The 19,451-nt window shown below is 45.8% G+C and overlaps 1 protein-coding gene across 2 annotated transcripts in view; it reads left to right on the forward strand.

Moving 5' to 3' along the window:
• LTBP2 (latent transforming growth factor beta binding protein 2) overlaps positions 1–19,451 on the forward strand; it is a 1,439,407-nt gene that overhangs the window by 902,549 nt on the left and 517,407 nt on the right. For both annotated transcript variants that reach the window (XM_078659886.1, XM_078659885.1), the window contains exons 11-12: positions 5,748–5,912; positions 9,643–9,867. In XM_078659886.1, the coding sequence (XP_078516012.1) occupies positions 5,748–5,912; positions 9,643–9,867 (390 nt within the window). The remainder of the gene's footprint in view (positions 1–5,747; positions 5,913–9,642; positions 9,868–19,451) is intronic.

The following is a 19,451-nucleotide window of genomic DNA, read 5'->3' on the forward strand; positions in this document are numbered from 1 at the left end:
TTCATATTACCTCCCGTAGTGGACCATGATGTGTGCAGACATAGTGCTCAGACATAATTGTGCAACATTAACAAAATTATTAAAAATTGAGGTTTTACTGCTCTCTCTACATTTTCTACCAAGCTAATCTATAAGTCTTCCAGTATCCCTTGGGGCATGTGCCTACTCATTTACCTCCTACAGATGTGTACTCAAATCCTCTTCTACACTCAGTCCTCCCGGGGCCTTCGAGTTAAGCTCTAAAATGTATCGAGACTCCAGGCGTCTTAATTTCTTCAACCTATCTCCACCTCTTACATTTCGTGGCACACAATCAATCACAAAATAGCAGAGCCCTGCCTCATTTTTGTTGTGTTTCATTTCGAAATGGCGAGCCACCGGGTAGGTTTTGTCAGCATTGCGGATCGCTCTCATGTGTTGCAAGATTCTTATATGGACCGGATGAATCGTACTGCCAACATACTTCAGGTCACACGGGCACTGGAGCACGTAGATAGCATAGTCAGTCTTACAATTAAAGAAGCCTCTTATTTGTTTAATTCTTTTAGATAGGCCTATTGCATATGACTGTGTATTGACCCCTAGCTTGCAGGCTTTACACTTCGTGCATCTTAGAAACCCTGGTTTCTTTTTTAGCCAATCCGTCCCCCCTCCCTTCGATTTCTGTTTTGGTGGAAGCATATTTGAGACGAGCATCTGTTTGAACGATCTTGCTTTTCTAAAGGTGATCGCTGGTCTCTTTTCAACTATTCCTTGAAGGATGGGATCATTCGCTATCAGATGCCAATGCCTATTTCAGATTTTACTTACTTCTTTGTGTTTTCTATTGTAAGAGGTGATCATTCTGACTTGATTGGAATCACTTTGCTTTTTGCTTTGTGGCTGATTTTTATTGAAAAGAATATCTTCTCTGCTGAGCTTTTTTGCTTTTTTAATGCAGCTATCAATGTTTTCTTGAGTGTACCCCCTGACTTCAAAACGAGACCTCAGGGTGTTAAGTTCCTTATCCAGGTGTTCTTGGTCACTACAGTTGCGAATGGCCCTCAAACTTTCCCCATACGGTATGCTTCTAACCAAACTGTTTGGATGGAAGCTCGCCGCATGCAGCAGCGTATTGCCTGCTGTGGGTTTTCTGTACAGATTGGAATGTAGTCTTCCATTTTTACTGAAAATCGTAAGGTCTAGGAAGTTAAGGGAGGTGGGGCTGATTTCACTTGTAAACCTCAGATTAAGATTGTTATTCTGAAGTTTATCGATGAAACTTTGTGCACTGGCTTCTGTCCCTTTCCAGATTAGGAATAAATCGTCAATATATCTACTCCAATGGAGGATATTATGTTCCCATTCATGTTGGAATTCTGCTCGGACCACCTGCTCCTCCCACCAGCCCATATGCAAATTAGCATAGCTGGGGGCGAAGCAGGTGCCCATGGCAGTTCCACAGATCTGTCTATATAGAATATCATCAAACAAAAAATAGTTGTTGTTAAGACAGATCGCTAATAGCATTTGAGTGTGTGACCAAAGATTTATGGGGCGATCTTTCAGAAAGTATTTGATGGCTCGAAGGCCATCCTCGTGCCTGATGCTGGTGTATAACGCTGTGACGTCAATAGTCACCAGCAAAAGGTCTTCTTTCCATGGTAAATCATAGATTTTCCGCAGAAAATCACTGGAATCCTGGATAAAGGAAGGAAGTTCCCTTACCAAAGGGCACAAGAATGAGTCAATAAATGTGGATGTATTTTCTAATGCCCCACCTATCGCAGAGATAATGGGGCGTCCTGGTGGATTGGCAGCATTCTTGTGCACCTTTGGTATAAGGTAAAACACTGGTGTAGTTGGATTGACAATTTTCAAAAAATTCAATTCTTCCAGGGAAATGAGGCTCTGCTGGTACCAATCGTGCAGTTGCGTATCATAAAGCTCAAATTGATTGTTCATAGTTGCCTCTTTGATTTTTATATAATTACTGCGATTATTTAGTTGTTTATATGCCTCATTTAAATATAGTCCGCTGTCCCAAAGGACTACATTACCCCCTTTGTCAGCGTTTCTTACAATACAATTATGATCTGATTTTAGTTTAGTAATTAACGCTGAATACTCTTTTTCTTGCTGCGTGAAATTTTTATGTTGTACACTTGTACATTTTTCCAGGTTTTTCAAATCATTTACCACCAATTCGTGAAAAATATCCACTGTGTCTCTTAGATTCAAAGGAGTGAACTTTGAACTCGGTCTAAAGTCTGTAGGTACAGTTCTGTTGATATTAACATCTTGTTCTGCTGCAATCAGTCTGGCTTGACTACTTGCAGCTTCGTGAATATCCTCAGTGTAATGGCTTGCATCCTGTGAGGGTTCGTCCGTTTCAGTGCTGACTGAGGAGTCTATGGTTCGAAGGTTCAACAAAAGATCCATATCGACAACTGATAGATTGTCACTGACGTCTTGTACCTCATTGGAAGGCATAAGTTTAGGTTTACTGTGTAATTTATTCAGAGTGAAGAATTTCTTAAGCTTGAGTATATATATATATATATATATATATATATATATATACTAAACCATACCGACTGACACTTTAGAACCAGTGTGCAGTGTTTGCGTGGTCCAGATTGTGAGCTTAGATCTGAAGATGCCTGTCTGTTGTTTTCTGGCTGTTTTCTGAAAGACAATGTCCATGGGACCTTACATTTCCACTCCTCAACAGCTACTTCACCACTTGCACAAGCTGTTCTACTTTTCCCTCTTTGACTAGTTCCTTCACTACGGACACATGACCCTTTCAGTCTTCTATACTATCCCGATTCCATTCCTCAATTCGTCCTTGTTATACTTGTGTGACTTTTTAACCACTTAATGCTGAATTGTTCATCAGTGACTCTTAAGTATCATCTCATATACCTCTTGTAAACCTTATCACATAACGTGTAAAGCATTCTGATACCTTCGGGTCAAGCTAGCACTATATAAAGCTCAAAACATAATAATTAATATGTAAACCAGTGGAACAGTAGAAGCTTAATTAAGTGAATGTGAAGTCCAGAAACTACATAGGAGCTTTTGGTCAGAAGTAACTAGCACCTTGACAGGGATAGTCATCAGATTGATGGGGGAAGTGGGAGCCTGGCAGGAATGTTTGTCCATGGGAAGACAGTGATACTAGAGGGGAAGGTCTGCATGCAGGGGAATGGAAGCTCTGTATCTAGAGGTTGCCTGCGACCATATTGTTGGGCTCCAAGAGACGATGTGGAGGCTAAAGGGGAAAGAAGAGAGGTAGTATTGTGAGAGGAATGAGCAGCTTAGGGCAACAAATCGCTCCCACTGTGTGAATCAGTCAGCTTAGACAACAGTCATTCCCAGTTTTAGGCTATAGGGTGCAGACACAAGCCATTAGCCTCTTCTCTATGTAGAGCTACATCATCAGCCCGTACCCATTAACCCAGGAAGTGATGCCAGGCTCTAGTGGTGAAGGGTAGCGGGTACCAGTCTTTTCCAGTCTATTGTGATTGTTCTTTTTGCAAAGATTATTCTGAGATGGAAAAAGAGGAATGCTGTTTTAGCAATCTTTGGCCATGTATTAAGTCCTAGGGCACTGCACCCAGGGCTGGATTCTGGGCAGTGCAACCGGTACAGCTGCACCTTGAGCTGAGCCGAGGGTGTGTGTGTGGGGGGGGGGGGCTGGGGGGAGGGTAGTGCTGGGTTTAGAAAAAATGAATGTCTTGTAAAAACACTTGCTGCAGAATTCCTTGCATGGCAAGCAGCTTTTTTAGGCAACAATATAAATGTCAAGATAACGCTAGTGATTAACATTGCTGCTGTAGAGAGATGGAGTTGTGTCTAGCAGCAGTTCTGACTCATCTGCCTCATCATAAAGGAGGGCAAAGAACATGTACCATGTAGATCACAGAACAGTATTTTATGTGGATAGCTCAGTGGGTTACTACTTTTGTCAGAGTGATCGCTTTGTTACTTGCAGTTTCATAAGTTTCAAACCTAATATAGCAGTGACCTATGGACTGTCATTAAAGAGCTGCATGCACTCCTCATAGTACAGGCTGGAACGTTACGTTTTTGTCTGAGGTTTTTTATTTTTTTTAAATATTGCTAATAAGGGTTTTTGTTTTGGTAGAAATACATTCTTATTAGTAAATCCAGTAACCATTGTGGTACGCTTTAAATCCTGAGTTTGTTCTTATCCAGACCACACACTCTTAAAATATACTGCCTGCTAATATGGATGGGATGGGATTCCTACACCTTATAATCCTCATTGTTTTATGTAACATTTCCTATGGAATGATTGCACATGTATAATTCAATCTCTCTGTATAATGTGTGTGATGTAAAGTGCTCCGACACAGACACTGGTATGAGTAGCACTATAAAACAAATGAAATGCATGTGAGAGAGGGGCTATGGAGCGATGAGGGGCATTTTTGGAGGATGGTAGTGAGGGAATCCTTGGAGAAGGAGGTTAATGGGGGGGCGACAAAAAAGAGTGTTGCTCTGGCCGCCGCCAGCGCTAAGGCTGGTCCTAACTGCACCAGCCTTACAGCAGTGTACTCTTGGCAAACCGGTAATCACCTCCAGGCTCTGTGTCACCTCAGTCCAATACTTAATCTGTCGGGGGCAATATCAGATCTGTTGATGCAGTGTTACACTTAGCACAGAAGTTCGAATCTCCAGCAAAAATTCGATTAAATCAATGTGTAGCGAGGTAAGCCCTGTGTAAGAAATTCAATTATATAAAATGAGGTTTGACATTGCAGGAAACTTTCTGCGGATATTCCAGTGCTTTTGCGCACTCTTTATCATGCAGAATCCTACCAAGTTCAGTTTCCCAGATGTCTCTGGTGGTTTTCATCGATGTATGGGTATGAGCGGCCATGATTTAGTTAGCCAGCTAAAGAGCCTGCGGCCTATGGCCATCGTGAGCATGGTATGTATGAGATTGGGTGTGGCGGTTTTGGAGTCCACCACTGCTCAAGTTTCAAGAAAGGCACATTGCTGAAAGCCATAGATTAGAAATTGACCCTCATGGAAGTTTAACAGTACCACAAGAGCCTGAAAGAAAAGAAACGGACCATCTTGCAACAGATGCCCAGAGTGGAAATATCAGGTTGGTCACAACATTGCAATTCATGTCTGTTCAAGTGCCTTGTCTGCTTGGGGAGTCCCAGCAGAGATATTTCGAAGATATAGAGGGTAAGGCTTTTAATGATACACAGAGTCCTTGTCAGACATTTCAGTGCTACCAATAGGTTTTCCTGCTGTCGACAGCGCCAGGGCTACAGCGTGAGTAAGGTGGGGGTGGGGTTCTGTAACACTTGTTTTTTCAAGAGAGCGCGCTAACAACCAACGGGTTAACCGTTGGAGCTGGGCTAATACACAATAGTATTGTAAATTGGGAGCGTCTATATTGACTTGATCAGGTGGAAGTTGCAGCGTACCTAGGGCTTCTCAGCTCTTTGAGTAGCCTATCCAGATGTTGAAAAAAAATTCAGGGGAAAAACACCAGGAGATTGGCAAAGTGGTACAAGCATTGTGTTGGTTTTGATAGAATCCATGTTCCAAACCTGGAGTGTCTTCATAAGCCCTGAGTATGCCCTGTCTCTCCTTCACAATTCTTTTGCTGTGTTTCCCCTTATTTATAACTTGAGGTGCCATGGTTCACTGCCATCAGCCCTCACCTGTTTCCCAGCCTCACATTGAGATGCTCTCCTATGTCTCCACTCTTTCAGCGGACAAAGCTCTTTCTGCAGAGGAGGGGCCTTGCTTCAGGTCCCTGGGAGGCAATACCTGTTCTCTGGCACTGTCTCAACGCATCACCAAACAGCTCTGCTGCTGCAGTCGTGTAGGAAGAGGATGGGGCAGAAAATGTGAGAGGTGCCCTCTGCCTGGTACAGGTGAGTAACCCAGTGACGTTAGGCCTGTAGGCATGCCATGCATGTAGTGCCTGCAGCTGAAGAAATATGGTGGACCAATGACTGGTATATTTCAACTGTCAAGGTATAGGCAAGCAGTGGCACAAGAGTGCTGGAAGCTGGTAGGATATGTTTAGGTAAGAGAACAGGGGATTACATGCAGGGAGCAGGAGATGGATGGGAAATACAGTGACAGTAATATCAGGGCATGTCTTAGGATATGCAGACAGTAATTGGGATAGGCTTGAAGTGGCCAGAGATGAGCAGGCAGTTGCAAAATGCACTAGATTCTGATGCAGGAGGAGCAGCCAGGGAAAAGAGTAAGTTAGCAGATGGCATGGTGAGCGGTGAATAGTAAATGGCAATTACTAGTAACCTGAAAGATCCCTGTGCATCAGTGCAGGCTGTAAAGGACGAGTATGCAGATGACTGGGGCTGGTGGTCAGTGATAAAGGTAAGCTTGCAGGACTTGGGTAGATACTCACAGTTAATTAGCAGGAGATGGGGTAACAGTGCCATGAGTGAGTTGTAATAGGTAATCTTGAGTGTAAGTTTTACCCTGATATGGAATTTATTTATTTATGCAGTTTTATGTAGCATAGACATTGGCGAGTGTGTTAAAGTGCTTTACATAGGAAATGATCAGTTACTTGACAAAACGAGCTGACCATAGCCATACCAATTAAAACCCTACATATCAGCAAGTTATTGAATACTAAGGAGCAGACAAAGTGGAAGATAAAACTGATTAACAGAACATATCGTGACAAGTGAGATAGAGTCTGAAAAAAAACAGTGGGCCCAGGTATGGAAAATAAGCATATGATCAGTAAGAAATGATCAGAGATCATGGAGAGGTAGTGGTCATGTGAAGGGGATAATAAATCAGCACTGGCAAGACACAGCAGGGAAAGGAAGTAATGTAGATGGGGAAAAATAATCAGCTAGAGGATAAGTTAATGAGAGGGCAAATAGAGGTTGAATTGAGGAATTAATCAAGAATAAGGAAGTCTCTGCCATTGGGCTGAATTTTGTCGGAAGATTTAGGACCTGATTTAAATCTTGGTGGACAGGTTACTCCGTCACAACGGCGATGGATATTCCATCTGCTGAAATATAAATCCCATAGGATATGATGGGATCTAAATCAGGCCCTTTGGGCCAGATGTACGACTGTTTCTTGTGGTCACAAATGGGAAATCGGTCCATTTGTGACCACAAGAAAGTGTCCTGGCAAGGGCAAATGCTATTTTGCGAGTAGGTGTCTTGAAAAATAGTGCTTGCGACTCACTATTATGATGGGGCGTGCCAAGGATGTCCCTTCCTAATAGTGACTCGCACATCAATGTACAATTGTTTTCCAACCGCATTTGCGGTTGAAAAACACTCGCAGTTTACCACCTACTTCCAGTTGGTGATAAGCCATTCGCAAACGGGAAGGGGTCCTCAGGGGACACCTTCCCCTTTGTGAGTGTGTGCGAAAATATTTTGTAACAGCAGGCAGTGGTCCCAGGGACCACTGCCTACTCATAAAAAATGTAACAGAAACGTTTAATTTTTTTTAAAAATGCATCCAGCTTTCCTTTAACCCCTTCACTGCGGGGCTGTTTCCCCCGCTGTGCTAGGGTGCGGGGCGGCGCGCACAGCGCCCCGGTGCTCATGACGAGCTGAGCTCGTCATGAGCCACGGCGCTCCGGTGCTCATAATGAGCTCAGCTCGTCATGACCGCGCCTGTTTAATGGAACGCTCAGCACAGCAGGGGAATCAGCCCAGCGTGCGAGCGTTCCATTAAACGGGCGCGGTCATGACGAGCTCAGCTCGTCATGAGCACCGGAGCGCCGTGGCTCATGACGAGCTGAGCTCGTCATGAGCACATAAGGGGTTAAGGAAAACAAACTGCATTTAAAAAAACAGCTTTATTTAAAAAGCAATCACAGACATGGCGGTTTTATGACTCCAGCGGGCCACCATCCCTGGTAGTGCTAGCCATTCCTAAAAGGGTCGCAAATAGCACCTGCCTCATGAATATCAATGAGGCAGGCAGTTTGCGACCCCATTAAGAATTGTGAACAATGTCTGAGACACTGTTGTAAAATGCATTTTGCGAGTCGCAAAGCAACATTATTTGAGAGTTGCAAAATGTAAGGGTCGTACATCTGGCACTAAGGGCCAGATGTAGGTAATTTTAAATTACCACCTCTTAAATACCGATTCATACCGAATCGGTATTTAAGAGGTGGTAAAATAGAGGGGGGGGATGTAGGTATTTCAGGTTCGGTAAATACCGAATCGTTAAGATTCGGTATTTACCGATTCTGTAAATACCGATTCGGTATTGCCCATTGATTCCTATGGGCAATACCGATTCTGTAATTACACATTACAGAATCACACATGTGCATGCACACCTGGATTCGGTATTTTACCACCCAATTGGATTGGGTGGTAAAATACCGATTCTTAAAGCCCTGTGGCACTCTGCCATGTGCCAGCTACATCTGCATTTACAGAATCGGTATTTTACCGAGTCTGTATTTACCGATTCGGTAATTTTACCGAATCGGTAAATACAGAATCGGTAAAATACTGATTCTGTAAATGCATGCCCTACATCTCAAAATCCAATTACCGGTCGGTAACGGCCGAATTCGGCCGTTACTGACCGGTAATTGGCCACCTACATCTGGCCAGATGTAGGTCATTTTAAATTACCACCTCTTAAATACCGATTCATACCGAATCGGTATTTAAGAGGTGGTAAAATAGAGGGGGGGAGATGTAGGTATTTCAGGTTCGGTAAATACCGAATCGTTAAGATTCGGTATTTACCGATTCTGTAAATACCGATTCGGTATTGCCCATTGATTCCTATGGGCCTTGCAGCCCATAGGAATCAATGGGCAATACCGATTCTGTAATTACAGAATCGGTAAATACCGATTTTAGCAAGGGTGCAGGGGGTGTCACTTTGACACCCTCTGGCACCCCAAAAATAGGCATGTGCGCCATGTGGCACACAGACATGCCCTAAGGGCATGTCTGTGTGTCACATGGCACAGGTGTGCATGCACACATGTGCATGCACACCTGGATTCGGTATTTTACCACCCAATTGGATTGGGTGGTAAAATACCGATTCTTAAAGCCCTGTGGCACTCTGACATGTGCCAGCTACATCTGCATTTACAGAATCGGTATTTTACCGAGTCTGTATTTACCGATTCGGTAATTTTACCGAATCGGTAAATACAGAATCGGTAAAATACCGATTCTGTAAATGCATGCCCTACATCTCAAAATCCAATTACCGGTCGGTAACGGCCGAATTCGGCCGTTACCGACCGGTAATTGGCCACCTACATCTGGCCGTAAGTGTTTTATCAAGAATGACACCCAGGCATTTAGCACAATCAACAACAGTCATGTGACTAAATGCAGTAGAGGTGACTCAGGTTATGAAATAAGGAGAAAATGAGTTTTGTTTTAAACGGGGTAGTAATGTCTTAAAGAGAGTAAGAGGTTTAGACAGCTTTAAGAGTGCATTGGTCATGAGACAGACTGAAAGAAACCAGTTAGTATCTGGTGAAGGCAATAATCATAGATCTTAGAGCCTGTGACATATTAAAATGCAGATTACAAGAGAACAATAGCATATTTAATTTATCAACCTTTTGAGACACTTTCTCTTACTTTCTTTTGCTCTCCTCTTTAGATATTTTCAAGGAAATCTGCCCAGCTGGTCATGGTTACACATACTCGCGAGATGACATTCAACTGTCTATGAGGGAAGCCGACAAGGAAGTTTCTCTTACCTCTGAGGAGCTAGAAGTGGCCAGATCTGGAAGTCCAACCTGGACTTCTGTCAGGCAGCAGCTGCAGGAATCACTGGGCAGTGTGACAGGTTCACCAGCACTGGCAGAGGCTGCAACCACACCAGGTAACGCTAAAGTCTGGCACAATGAGTGTGCCATAATATTAATTTAACAACCGGATATCCAAAGACAAGTTATTCGGAACCACAGTTGCCCAAGAACATGTGTTGAACATATAATATGCATTGATGCATTTTCCAAGACTGGTGTATGGTTTATTTCACCCTTAGAGGCTCTGAATATAAAACCTAGGATGACATGATGTCTGTGTTGTGGATCGTTCGTTAATTATGATTCTCAAATTGTGTTTTTTACAGCTGTGCATTGTGTATTGGTGAAGGTGTATTGAATGTAGTGTTAGATTTGTCATCTCATACTGGTGTGGTGATATGACATTTGTAGTAACGTGCTAATTGATTGTGATCAACACCCACAGGAGATTCTTACCATAAACCCATATTTTGAGACCACTAAACTACCCACCCACCCCATAACAGGTTTGACAATAGGTGATTAAGCACTGAAGTGCCAGAATGCCTAAGTCAACAACTTTATGGATGCAAAGAAGTCCAGCAGGTGCATAGTCATTCAAATTCCTGAAATGGTGAAATCAGCCAGCGCTACTTCCAACAGTCCCTGTGCGATTCACTGCAGCAATTTGCTAATAATTTGCCTTGGAAGAGACATGAGGATTTCTTGGACATCCTAAATGAAGATGTGTTGGCCTCCAGTGGTGCAATTATTAGTACTGTTGTTGATGTGCAATCTTCACAAGCATCTGCTCTATCAACCTCATCAGCAACAGAACCTGCTTCTCAAGCTGTACAGAGGCCATGGCAGAGGTCCCAGACCCTGCATCCCTTTTCTTCTTCCCCCATGCTACTTGGAAAGCCGTTTTAGTTTCAGCTTAAGGAGCATGTGCAGCCAGCAGGAAGAGAGGTATCCTTCTTTCTACAGGCTTGGAAGGCTGTAACTTCGAATGAATGGGTCCTTCCGATTGTAGAAAGTAAGTACTCTATCTTTTAGTTAGGAGCTGTGTCTTGTTGCTGTGGCTTGGTGATTTGTGGTTGTGTTCTGGCGGAGGTTGTGTTAGTTGGGCACTGAGGTAAGTAATGGGTTATTTATAGATCCGCTGAGAAGCTGTGTTTCTTTACTGGTCGTCCTCATTGTTAAGTCCTACGATTTCTTGTACAGTGCGTACAGTAGGAGAACAAATTATATCTAGCATGGAGGAAACTCACTAGCCATTTACATCTAATGTAGTAATCCAGCCATCCTACTTGTCTTGCAGGCACAAATAACTGATCATTTGCATGCAAGTCCTGTGTCTGATATACAAGCAGTACCACAATGTTTGAAGAGACAAAGTAATCAGGAGGTAGAAAGGTAGGGAGAGAACTTAGAACTGCGATAAGCAAGAGTTAAGCTCTGTAGATTGAGGATAACTGAAGATAAACTGCACGTAATCACCATATTGTAACCATGACCATTTTCCGACTTCAGTTCTTACATTATTATGATACACCAAGCAGCACCAGATATTTGACAAGTATTACTCTACAGTCTCCCCGAAGTTACGCCCCCCCTTGTGACCCTTTCCAGAGTACGATTGATGAACCACAATATCAACACCCACAGGAGATTCTTACCATAAACCCATATTTTGAGACCACTAAACTACCCACCCACCCCATAACAGGTTTGACAATAGGTGATTAAGCACTGAAGTGCCAGAATGCCTAAGTCAACAACTTTATGGACGCAAAGAAGTCCAGCAGGTGCATAGTCATTCAAATTCCTGAAATGGTGAAATCAGCCAGCGCTACTTCCAACAGTCCCTGTGCGATTCACTGCAGCAATTTGCTAATAATTTGCCTTGGAAGAGACATGAGGATTTCTTGGACATCCTAAATGAAGATGTGTTGGCCTCCAGTGGTGCAATTATTAGTACTGTTGTTGATGTGCAATCTTCACAAGCATCTGCTCTATCAACCTCATCAGCAACAGAACCTGCTTCTCAAGCTGTACAGAGGCCATGGCAGAGGTCCCAGACCCTGCATCCCTTTTCTTCTTCCCCCATGCTACTTGGAAAGCCGTTTTAGTTTCAGCTTAAGGAGCATGTGCAGCCAGCAGGAAGAGAGGTATCCTTCTTTCTACAGGCTTGGAAGGCTGTAACTTCGAATGAATGGGTCCTTCTGATTGTAGAAAGTAAGTACTCTATCCTTGCAGCAGAACCTTCCCTACATCCCTCCCCCACAGTCACTCAGTTAGGCAACCATCTGCATATCATGCAGCAGGAGGTGACAGCCCTGCCTCACAAAGCAGCAGTAAAGCTGATTACACAGCAGGAAATTGGGCAGTGGTTGTATTCTCTGTGCTTAATGGTTTCCAAAAAGGGATGATGGTCTCCATCCATTCCTAGACCTCAGACTCTTTCACACCTCCGCAGGAAAAAGTTCAAGTTGCTGTCCCTGCCTCATGCTCTGTTAATGCTGAAAGCTGAAAATTGGATGATGTCCCTAAACTTGCAAGCTGAGTATTTCCACCTACTACTGATCCTGCCATTTAAAAAAAAAAGGGGAACCCTTGTTTTGTTTTCACTACCAGTTTGCGGTCTTCCTGTTCATATTAAAATCAACACCTTGAGCCTCACCAGGGTGATGACCGTGGCTAGGGTGGCTCCTCCGCAATGGCGGAGGAGCGTCGCCCCACTGGCTCAGAGCCAGCAGCTAAAAAATAGCACAATATATTGTTTAATTTTTAAGCAGCTGGCTCAGCCAATGTGTGCAGGGTGGGGCAGGGCCAAACAAGAGAAGGGAGAGTTGGAGTGTTACTCCAGTATTGGAGCTTTCATAGATTCACATACCTGAATCATTTCCCCGTCGTCTCCGGTATATAAAAAGCAATGCTTAGCAGTACAGCTAACTGAAAAAAAGGCCTAGGCCCATTTCCCTTTTGCAACCCATAACCTTTGTTATGTAAAAAAGGACCAAACTTTTCCCTTAGCCAATCAGAGCTCCTCACCCTCTAGAACCCCCCTGAGAGAACCTTTTGCCCCTCAGATTTTCTACCGGCACGTTGTGCTAGGGAGTCTCCTTTGAGCTCTGCTCAAACTCTGGATTTCCAACTTTGTAGAAGCTTGATTACCCCAGTATTGGAACTTTCATAGATTCCCATGCTTTGTATCATTCCCCGTCGTCGGAATGGGAGTCTCAGTAACAAAAATACCATAGTTGTAGGTACAAAAGACCAAGGAAAAAGGCCTAGGCCTCATTCCCTTTTGTAACATATCACCCTCTTTGTGTAAAAGAGACCAAACTTTGGCCTCAGCCAATCAGAAGTGCCTCACCCCTTAGAACCTTCCTGAAGGAACCTCAGAGCCTCAGATTTTCTACCGCACGTTGTGCTTAGGGAGTCTCCTTTGAGCTCTGCTCAACTTCTACTCTTCAAAGGATTTACTTCAGGATTTTTCTTCGGATTCTTTCAGATTCTCTTCAGGATTGTTAGCTGCCTTCCAGGATGTCTTGACATGGAGAAGAAAAAAGCCCTTTTTAAGCCATGTTCCACCTGTGGCAAGAAAAGGCTTTTTGTGGAGGGTAAGCACAAAGACTGCATCTATTGCCTCTATCCAGACCACCAGGCTACGGACTGTAAGATCTGTCGCACCTTTTCCACCAGACCGGGACCGTGAGGGTAGACTCTTGACATGGCTCCAGAAGCTGAAATCCAGGAAGGACACTGTCTCTAGTGACAGTGAGGATGCAGCGTCGATGTCTTCTTCAAGAAGGTCAGTGAAGAGGGGTAGCGGTTCCCCTTCTCCCTCTATGGAAAGATCTTCTAAGGCCTCAAAAAAGACCCCCAGTGAGTCTGAGAGCCAGGGTCCCAGCAAATCTCCTCACCGAGGTGAAAAGGAGAGGGCAGGACCTGCTACGCCTTCCAAAGGTGAGAAGACTGCCTCAGCCTTCAAAAACCCTTCATCCCAGTCTTCTGAGAGGAGTTCTAAGTCCTCGACGACGAAGACGTCGACGGCGGACGTTCCGTCGACAAAGAAATCGAAATCGAGATTGATGTCGTCGACGATCCCGTCGACAGAGGTTTCGTCGACGAAGGTACCATCGACGGCAGTGTCATCGCCGTCGACGGAGACTTTACAGATGAAGATGCCGACGACAAAGCCGCCGCCGCCGAAGGCATCGACGACGAAGGCGCCGACGACGAAGGCGCCGAGGACGAAGGTACCGTCGACGAGGGTGCCGACAACGGCAGTTTCAGTGTCGCAGCCGACGATAGTGACGACGTCGACGATGATGACGACTTTGACAATGACACAAGCTGGCGCGTCGACGGTTTCATCATCGACGACTTCGACGACCCCCATCTCGTCGACGCGTATACAACCGTCGACGACAGACCCGTCGACAATACTATCCTCTGAAAGGAGAATTACGGTTTCTGTGACAAGAATCACGCCAGAGATGACTGCTCCGAGGTGTGTGTCTCCCCTACTGCCAACCATGCTTCTTCAAGAGGGAGAGTCCGAGGAAGATGACCAGGACCCGTACAGCTATGCAAGTAGTCCCTCCCAACTCCTAGTCAAATGCCAGGAGACGGACTCTGAGGGCGAATACGACCATGAGGAGGTTGATCATCATCAGACGACCCAGTCACAACACCATTCTGGGCAGGATATGGTTACAGTGCCATCATCTTTTCTCCAAGATCTGCACAAGATGGTGCAGGACTATAAATCTAAGGCGAATAGGCTTATTCCGGTCCCGCCAACGCTTGCTGCGCCTCCAGTGATTTCGGCCTCCCCAGTGCCGCCTAATTTTCAGGCTCCAGTTTCTCCTCGGCCTCAAACATCCTTCCAACAAGATTCCTCCGGGCTGCAAGAGGCCCATGATGATTCCTCGGATGAGGATCACCAATCGAATCATGACTCTATTCCAAAAACTGAATATGATGACTACATCATTCCAGATCCCTCATCACCAGTCCCGGACCCGGCGGATTCCCCGCCAGTGGACATTGGGGGCTTCCATCAGCTGATGGAAAGAGCTGCTGGAAGATTCAAGTTAGCCATGCCTAAGGTTACTACAGATTGTTTCCTATATGATTTCAAGGAACCCTTCAGGAAATCAACTAGGTCTATTCCTATTGTGGAACATTTGTGGACAGAGGGCCTAAAGGCGATGAAGAACCCGGCGACGGTGGTCCCTATGCTACCGCGTCTGGATAAGAAATACAAGGCACCCGATGATGGTCCGGCGCCTTAACGGGTCATCCAAGACCAGACTCCGTTATCTCGCAGGCAGCGCAGAGGAAATCCCGTAACCCCTCTGCTGCCTTAACAACTCCTCCGGACAAGGAAGGGCGGAGGTTGGATAATGCGGGGAAGAGATTCTCGTCCATGGCGAGTTTGCTGGTGCGAGCGGCTAATGCCCTGGCGATCTTGGGTAGATATGACCGCCAGCTTTGGTGTGATATCTTGACCAGCTGCCTCCGGAGTCAACCTCTGAAGCAAAAAAGATCTTGCAAGAGGGAGAAGCGACGTCGATGGAGATCATCGACTGTGCAATGGACATTGCAACGACGGCGTTTCGATCCTTGGCTGGGGCGGCAGTCCTCCGTCGCCAAGGCTGGCTCAGGGCAACTTGGTTTCGGCCTGAGATCCAAAACAAGGTCCTGGATCTTCCCTTTGATGGTGAGGCATTGTTCGGAAAGCTCATCGACGACACTCTTCAAGAGATAAAAAAGGACACGGAGACTGCCAGGTCCTTGTGGACCCATCAATACCGAAAGTCTCCTTTTAAGGGATCCAGAGGTAGAGGTGGTACCTACAGGGGATCCTTTCAACAACAACGCTATTCTTCCACGGGCTCAGGTTCCCAGCAATACTGTCAGCCTTATCAACAGCAGCAGGGCCAGTCTACAAACTACTCCAGGCCTTACAATAAGGTGAAACAGGCTGGAAGAGGCCGGGATTCGTCCAAACGCCAATAGCGGCCTCCTGGCTCTTCCTACTGGACCCTCTTTCAAGAGATCAACAGTTGGAGGCAGGGTCACCAAATACCTTCAAAACTGGTCCAGGATAACATCGGACCGTTGGGTGCTCAACATCATTCGGAAAGGGCATACCTTGGAATTCACGCAAGTCCCTCCACCCAAGCCCCCGGCAGCCATTCCATCAAAACACCAGCGTCTCCTGCGGCTCGAGGTCCAACAGATGCTCCGGAAGGGAGCCATAGAGCCGGTCCCCTCAAACCAAAGGGGGCAAGGATTCTATTCCAGGTTCTTCCTGGTAAAGAAAATGCTGGAGAAGTGGCGCCCCATTTTAGACCTCAGGGAGCTAAACGCCTATCTCATCTCCCTGTCCTTCCCGATGGTCTCCCTCCAGGACATCTTGAAGCTTATCAATCCGGGGGATTTCATGGCCACGCTCGATCTCGAGGATGCGTATTTCCACATTCCGATTCACCCAGCACACAGAAGGTTTCTGCGATTCACAGTAGTCAAGAGCCATTTTCAGTTCAGGGTTTTACCCTTTGGACTCCGCTCAGCCCCAAGAATTTTTACAAATGTGCTGGCGCCAGTAGCAGCTTTCCTGCGAAGGAACCATTTCCAAGTCTTCCCCTACCTGGACGACTGGTTACTAAAAGCTCCATCCAGGCAGGCAGCACTGGAGGCAGTTCAAGCTTGCACCAATTTGTTTCAGAATCTGGGACTCACTCTGAACAACGAAAAGTCTTCCCTGGTCCCGTCCAGAAAGGCCCGCTTCCTGGGAGCCATCTTGGATTCAAATCTCTCAAGAGCCTTCCCTACTCCGGAAAGGAGAAAGAAATTACAGACCTTGGCCAAGGACTTATAGGCAAAAAAGTGTCTTTCAGTACGTCGCTACAAGTCTCTACTGGGAGTAATTTCATCGTGTATCCCACTGATTCCCCATTGCAGACTAAGAATGTGTCCTCTGCAGGCGCAACTAGACAACCAGTGGAAACAGGCCCAAGGTTCGTTTGAGGACAGAGTGACGGTCACTCCAATGATGAAGGAAGCGGCCTAATGGTGGACAGATCAAGACAACTTGTCCCAAGGTCTATCCTTCGTAAGCGACCCGTCTCCACAAGTGGTCCCAACGGACGCGTCATTGGAGGGTTGGGGAGCAGTGCTGCAAGGCCTGCATGTCAGCGGTCATTGGTCACCCCAGGAGTAACGTCTCCACATCAACCTTCAAGAGCTAAGGGCGATAAGACTGGCTCTGCAAGCTTTTCTTCCTCGCCTGGAGGGTTCACAAGTGCTTATCAGGACGGACAACACCACGCCATGCACTATGTGAACAAGGAAGGAGGAACCAGATCTCGTCCATTGTCCCAAGAAGCTCAACAGATCTGGGAATGGGCGATCCTTCAGAGGATATCGCTGAAGGCAGAACATTTGCCGGGGGTCCTAAACGAAAACGCCGACAGACTGAGCAGGTCATCCTCAGTCAGCCACGAATGGGAATTGAATCAGAGAGTTTTGGAGAAGGTCTTCAGCCAGTGGGGCAGACCGGAGACCGATCTTTTTGCCACTCCGATCAACAGGAAATGCCGGTCTTATGCAAGCAGGCTTCCCCATCGAGGTTCTCTGGGGAGTGCGTTTTCAATAGCATGGTCGAGGACATTTGTCTACGCTTTTCCTCCCATACCTCCGATCCCACGGCTCATCAGGAAGATCAAGGTAGAGCCGTGCAGGATGATCCTGATAGCTTCTGCTTGGCCGAGGCAGTTCTGGTACACGGAACTCCACCTGCTGTCGGTGGCCCCTCCACTTCCTTTGGAGGTTCTACAAGATCTCCTCACGATGTCCGAAGGACAAGTTTGGCACCCAGATCCGCAGTCGTTACACCTGACTGCATGGCTCCTGAGCAGCGAGAGTTTATGAACCTACCCATATCGAGAGAGGTTAGGGAGGTCCTTTCCCAAGCAAGGGCTCCTTCTACGAACAGGACTTACCGTCTTAAGTGGAAAAGATTTTGTTGCTGGTGCAAGAAAGAAAGCATTGATCCTTTCACTTCCAAGCCTCATCAGCTCCTTCCTTATCTGCTGTCCTTGGCTAAGTCGGGACTAGCCCATTCCTCGATTAAGGTCCATTTGGCGGCAATATCAAGGTTTAGAAGGACTGCGTCTGGGCCTTCCTTGTGGTCTGCCAGAATTATCAAGCAATTTCTTAAGGGCTTGTTCAGAGTCTATCCACCAGTGAGACCGCCTCCTCCGACATGACATCTGAATCTAGTCCTTTCTCAACTCATGAAGGGCCCATTTGAACCACTCCATCGTTCTGACATGAAATACCTTTCATGGAAATTGGCTCTCCTCCTCGCTCTCACTTCGGCTAGGCGTGTTGGAGAATTGCAGGCCTTGACTATCCAAGAACCTTTCCTTCAATTCAAGAGAAACACTGTGATCATGAGAACTAATCCGAGGTTTATGCCTAAGGTTCCCTCGGACTTCCACTTGAATGAGCCGGTCATTCTGAAGGCGTTCTTTCCTCAACCGGCTACACCGGCAGAAAGAGCATTGCATTCGCTAGATGTGCAACGGTGCTTGAAATTTTATTTGGGACGTACTAAGGCTTTTCAAAAATCCTCACAGTTATTTGTTGCCTTCGGGGTCCAAACAAGGGCCTTCCACTATCCAAACAAGGTGTTTCAAGATGGATCACGAGTGCCATTCTGCATTGTCACACTGCTGCAGGGACACCTCTGACTGGAAAGATTCGAGCACATTCCACAAGATCTGTGGCTTCCTCAACAGCCATCTAAACGGGGGTGCAGATTAAAGACATTTGCAGAGCTGCTACCTGGAGCAGCGTTCACACCTTTACCAGGCATTACTGCTTGAAGTCCTTACAACAAGATGATGCGGCAGGGGGACAGGCTGTCCTGAGGAACCTCTTCCAGTAATGGGTGAGCTTTCCTTTCTTTCCCACCTTCCGTATTTCACATTTTGTATCTTTATGTCATGTTGCCTATTGCTATAATGTTATGATGCAAAATGTGGTTTGTTGCTAACTGCTTACTACTCTGATACAAAGCATGGGAATCTATGAAAGTTCCAATACTGGGGTAAGAAAACAAGTTACTTACCTGTAACTTTGGTTCCCCAGTATTGGTAACTTTCATAGATTCCCATGCGCCCACCCACCTCCCCGAGGAAAGCTCAGCCTACTACAGATATGGTGTCTAAGTACACAACGGCTACGAAAATCTGAGGCTCTGAGGTTCCTTCAGGAAGGTTCTAAGGGGTGAGGCACTTCTGATTGGCTGAGGCTTAAGTTTGGTCTCTTTTACATAAAGAGGGTGATATGTTACAAAAGGGAATGAGGCCTAGGCCTTTTTCCTTGGTCTTTTGTACCTACAACTATGGTATTTTTGTTACCGAGACTCCCATTCCGACGACGGGAAATGATACAAAGCATGGGAATCTATGAAAGTTACCAATACTGGGGAACCAAAGTTACAGGTAAGTAACTTGTTTTCTTTCATTCTATTTCTTGTGGATTTGAGAATTTGGTAAACTATTTCTCATCTACATCATATAGAATGTCTGGAAAAGAGAAATAGGGTCTTTTAAGAACCTGTGCCACCTGCTCTAAAAAGAGACTCTACACT

Source organism: Lissotriton helveticus, chromosome 9 (genome assembly GCF_964261635.1).
Source record: "Lissotriton helveticus chromosome 9, aLisHel1.1, whole genome shotgun sequence".
In the NCBI taxonomy this organism is placed as follows: domain Eukaryota; kingdom Metazoa; phylum Chordata; class Amphibia; order Caudata; family Salamandridae; genus Lissotriton; species Lissotriton helveticus.